General features: G+C 41.9%; 1 protein-coding gene across 1 annotated transcript; it reads left to right on the top strand.

The window, feature by feature from the left end:
- Positions 1 to 6: 6 nt before the first annotated feature.
- fpgt (fucose-1-phosphate guanylyltransferase) lies at positions 7 to 4,945 on the top strand. The gene is made up of 4 exons (XM_003439808.5): positions 7 to 144; positions 233 to 400; positions 2,485 to 2,577; positions 2,947 to 4,945. Exons 1-4 carry the CDS (start codon positions 72 to 74, stop codon positions 4,353 to 4,355), a joined length of 1,743 nt encoding a protein of 580 aa, XP_003439856.1. The 5' UTR covers positions 7 to 71; the 3' UTR covers positions 4,356 to 4,945.
- Positions 4,946 to 5,252: the final 307 nt, after the last annotated feature.

Genomic DNA, 5,252 nt, shown 5'->3' with positions numbered 1-5,252 from the left:
TTCGTGGTGGTATATATATGAGAAATACTTCATTCTAGTTTCTATATTTCATTTGTATCATAAACGAAAGTATGAGCCACGACTGTACAAGGAGGCTTCAAACTGCTACAAGACAAAAACTCAGGAAATTTAACTCTCTGCGTGGTGAGTTTAAATTTCAATGATCTGACTCATGTGCCTTGAAGTTTAGTCAAAGTAGCTATGAATGTTCTTTTTTCTGATTTACCTGAAGGTCGAGAGGTGCAGCCTGGTGAGTTTTGGGATGTAGTGGTTGTGACTGCTGTGGACGGGAGTCAGACAAAATCGTATGAGCTGCAAATCAGCGAGAAAGTTGACAGAAAGGAGCTTCCTGTTGGAGTTCACTACAAAGTCTTCTCAGATCCTCCTGGACCGAAAATAGGTGAGCTAGTACTACCTTATCGTCGTCGTCGTCGTCGTCGTCATCATCATCATCATCATCATCATCATCATCATCATCATTATTATTATTATTATTATTATTATTATTATTATTATTGTTATTATCAGTAGTAGTAGTAGTATTATCAGTAGTAGTAGTTGTCGTAGTCGTAGTAGTTAACGAAATACATCACCTTTTTTACTGCATGGATAGAGCCTTGTAAATAGGATGTCACATATACACATCAGTGACAGTACAGATTAAACATTTTACAGTTTTACAACTGTTTACGTTCACTGCCGCCATCTTGGATTGTTAACTCGGGATTGCTGGCAGACTTTCCGAGTGGGAAATTCGAGTTGAGGGGGCGTCCCAGAGTCAAATTCTGACTGGGAACTCTACAGTTTGAGATACATTAATGAAACTTGGCACACACATCAAGATGTACAAAAAAAGTCTATGGTCCACCTTGACCCACCCAACAGGAAGACAGCTATTTTGAATTAAAGATTAAATTTTGGTGGTGATTTTACCATTTCCAAGATTTATACTTTTTCAAACTCCTCCTATGGAGTTTAATGGATAAATTTCATGTTTGCTCAGTCTAAACAACAGACATCGGCGAATCAAAATTCCAAAACTTTGGAGTTTTCTTCGAATGCTGTGTCTTTGGTGCCATGGTGAATTTCGATGGCCTACATTGACATTTTAATTTGCTATCATTCACAGATAGATTGTCCAATCTGGCCCAAACATCTCAAGTGTGATAAGGGTCCCTCCTGAACCCAACACTAGTCAAAGCACCACCTTGTGGGAATGGGAGTGGGAATTGTCGTCCAAGGCCATGACCCTGGCACTATGATAATTTTGCTTTGAAGCATGAAATTGCTGTAACTCCAACTTTTTAAGTGACATACCCCAGTGAAATGGTGATTCTCTGTGAAACAGGAAGCAGTTGATGGGTGGCTTGGAAAGCCTAAAAAGTCATGAAAGTGGGAACACACCTCTGATGTGATGAAGGCTTTATGGTTTTATGGCTCTGATCATTGAAAACTTTCATAGCCCCATCTACAAAAATCATTTAAGAATCAGCCCCAACACTACATTTCACCTACATGTCTGAAATTTGGCAACATCATTTGATGTTCCAAGATGTTCAGCAAAGTCTCTTGGAGTCAAACCCGAAACCAACAAGAAATCAGCCATTTTGAGTTTAAGGTGCAAACTTTTCAGCATTATTTTTCATGTTTAGGCCTTGTACTTTAAAGAATGCCTCCTAGCAATTTGATTGAATAAACATAATTTCTCGTTGAGGACAAATTGTGAAGCTTTTCAGAACACAACATGGTATATTTCAAATGTACATTGTCCAATCTAGAGTCTGGAGACACATATGTGCCAATATTGGGTCACACTTATGGGGCCTCCCAGTGGCACCTGGAAATCAGCAGTAGGTGATAATCATCATCCCATGTACCAGAAATTTTAATTGGTGGCTCAGTGCATGATGTTAGCATGACATATACCTAGTGGGTATTCATCATCAGTGGTCCCCAACCTTTTTTGCGCCACGGACCGGTTTATGTCCAACAATATTTTCACGGACCGGCCTTTAAGGTGTCGCTGATAAATGCAACAAAATAAAACCAGTACCGGTACCAAAAACAGAGATTTATTCATAACACACGGGAAACAGAGTTAACGATAAAAACGATAAAAAAAAAAAATAACACTAAAAACCCTGAAAACCATAAATTTCACACCCGAGCCTCAACTCTCGCGGCACGGTGCCAAACGACTCACGGACCGGTCCATGGCCCAGGGGTTGGGGACCGCTGTTCTACATCACGACCTAGTGGGCATAAGTGTTCAGGAGCTAAATGACACAACACCCAATTAGCATCCACATGACCATGTGGCACTGCTCAGTCACGGCAGACCAGAGCTTTAGCTCAGCTTGAACGCAGCTTGGCTCAAAGGCAGGATGCTTGGAAGTGCGCTAGGGTACAAGGGCCCTCTTATTACTGCGTGCAGCTTTAGTTATTATTATTATTGTTGTTATTATTACTCCTTGTCTTTTCAAGGGAATGGAGGCTCCACTCTGTACGCACTGCAGCAACTAAATGACATCTATGGAAAGTCTCTGGGCAAACTGAGAGTAATCCTGATTCATGCAGGTATTTGTTATTTTTCCATCTTAAATGTGAAAAATGATCTCCTCCTCCTTCTTCTTCTTTGGCTTCTTTTAGCTTCTCACTTTAAATTTTCAGTAGGGTTCTACTTGTTTACTCCAGTATGAGTTGCAGTAACTGTCAGCATATTTCACTTCTACACAAAATCTAAAACACAGAATGGCAATGTTCCCAAGCCACCTAATAAAATATCTGTTATGCATTTCCACCCATATTTATGATTATATGGGTCTTCAAATGAAAGTGTTTGGTCTGATTATTCCACTGTAAATTAGAGTAATGCTCACGTATTTTACAAAATGCAACTTACTTTATTTAATTGAGTCTCACCTTTAAATCGCCTCCTTCTTCCAGGGGGGTTCAGTCAGCGTTTGCCCAGTGCCAGCGCTCTGGGAAAGATCTTCATGGCCGTGCCTTTGGGTGACCCCATCTTTCAGATGCTGGAGCTCAAACTAGCCATGTATGTGGATTTCCCATCACAAATGAAGCCTGGTGTTTTAGTGACCTGTGCAGATGACATAGAGCTCTACAGTATAGCAGAGGAGGAGAGTGTTAAGTTTGATAAACCTGGCTTCACAGCTTTGGCCCACCCCTCCCCGCTCTCAGTAGGAACCACCCACGGCGTTTTTGTGTTGGATCCACGTGAAAAATCTTCATACTCAGAAATGGAGACTGCTTCCTGCCTGCACTTCCTGCACAAGCCAAGCGTTGATAAGATGCGAGGAAGTGGAGCTGTGTGTAAGCAGCAGAGTGGATCGTTTACTGATTCTGAATTTGTCTACACAGACAGTACCTATTATGTGGACTTTGATACTGCAAAGTCTCTTCTTAATGTGCTGACAGAGTTAGGGCCATTGAGCTGTGAGATAGATGCATACGGGGACTTTCTTCAAGCACTGGGCCCTAAGGCCACAATAGAATACACCAACAACACTGCTAATGTCACCAAAGAGGAGAGCAGTCTGGTGGAAATCCGCCAGAAGATCTTCCATCTTCTCAAAGGGACTCCCCTGAATGTCATTCTTCTCAACAGCTCCAAGTTTTATCACATTGGAACCACCTCAGAATACCTCTTTCACCTCACTGAGCACACAGCTCTGAGGGATGAGCTGGGTCTCCTGTCGTCCGCCTTCAGTGTGCCCATGAATGAAAACCCTGAGGGCTCCTCTGGCTGCTGCATTATGTACAGTGTCCTCAATCCGAGTTGCTCTGTGGGTGCTGGGTCAGTGGTGGAGTACTCCAGACTGGGAGCAGGAGTGTCTGTGGGTAAAGGCTCCATCATCAGCGGCTGCTGGGTCAGTCCAGGCCTGTCGGTACCTGGTGAAGCCTTCATGCACTCCCTTTGTGTGAGCCACCACGGCCAAACCAGCTTTGTTACTGTCTTCTTTGGGATTAATGACAATCTCAAGTACACTGTGGGCACTCCTGCATATATGGAAGAGCTAAAGCTTTTTGGGTTCACCCTGGAAAAGTGTCTGTCCATTTGGGGGATGGAGAAGGAAGTCCTGAGGTTCTCTGGTGATGCATCCAGCTTTAATTTGTGGAACGCTTGTTTGTTTCCAGTTTGCTCTGACCAGCAAAGCTCTTTCTTAACATCTCTCAACATGCTGCACGCCATCCAGAGTGGTTCAACAAGTCCACTACCCAAAGACGCAAAGCTAATGTCGATGCAGGAGTGTTTGCAATCTAAGAACCTGGAGGAGATGTTGGAGCTCAGGAAGGGACTGTATGATGACATCATAAAGGAGAGATTGAGCAGCTAAAATGACAATGTTTATGCATGTTTAGTTCATATGTAAAGTTTATTATGTCTGTATGAGTTTGGATGATGATTCAATGGTTAATTGTTTTGTTTTTGTTGTTTGTTTTTTTTAACCAATCTGCAATGCATGCTTTTTATAAACATGATGAGGGTTTCATCCAATTTAATTTGGTAACACTTTACTTTTTTTTTTCTTCCCCCTCTGGACAATACCAATATTGCTTGAACCTTTACCCCTTGACAGCCTACCAGGAACGATCCTTGAAGCTCTTTTCTGAACTGAAAAATTTCTGTCAGATTTCAGGCTTGCCTATAGAACAAAATAACTGTTTGCATCAGAAGTTCGTGAAGGTCATCTCTACCCATGCATCTACCCTTGGGAAAAACACAGAATGTCTTCTAATGGGCGTCAAACCACATCTTTATTGATATATACCCAGGTTCATTAAAGGTACAGGGAAGGTTGTCTTTATTAGGAAAAGGGTTAGAAGGACACGATCAGGAGAGTAAAACCAAAGGCAAACTTCAGCCATCTGTAAAACTTGAGAAAATGAGAAAAATGTGAAATAAAGGACAAAAACAAACCTGAAAGGGTGCTGTTGCTTTTCTCTCAGTTCAAAGGTGTCTGATTATTCTCTTCTGACCTCTGGCATCAAAGAGGCATTTTCACCCAGAGAACTGCAGCTGACTGGATAGTTTCTCATTTTCAGACCATTCTCTGTAAATCACAGAGATGGTTCTGTGGGTGAGAAATCTGCATACTTTGGATTTTTTTCTCTCTTTGTTTATTTGAGTTTTTTTCCACAGACTGCAGAGTCCAGCAGCATTGCTTCTGTTTACCTCAGTTTTTCCTCCATCAGTGAAGAGGAGCTACAGAAATATATAAAAATAAAACCCC

The sequence above is a fragment of the Oreochromis niloticus genome, linkage group LG23 (assembly GCF_001858045.2).
Source record: "Oreochromis niloticus isolate F11D_XX linkage group LG23, O_niloticus_UMD_NMBU, whole genome shotgun sequence".
NCBI lineage: Eukaryota > Metazoa > Chordata > Actinopteri > Cichliformes > Cichlidae > Oreochromis > Oreochromis niloticus.
The sequence above is the reverse complement of the archived record's forward strand: the minus strand, read 5'-3'. Positions and strand labels throughout refer to the sequence as shown.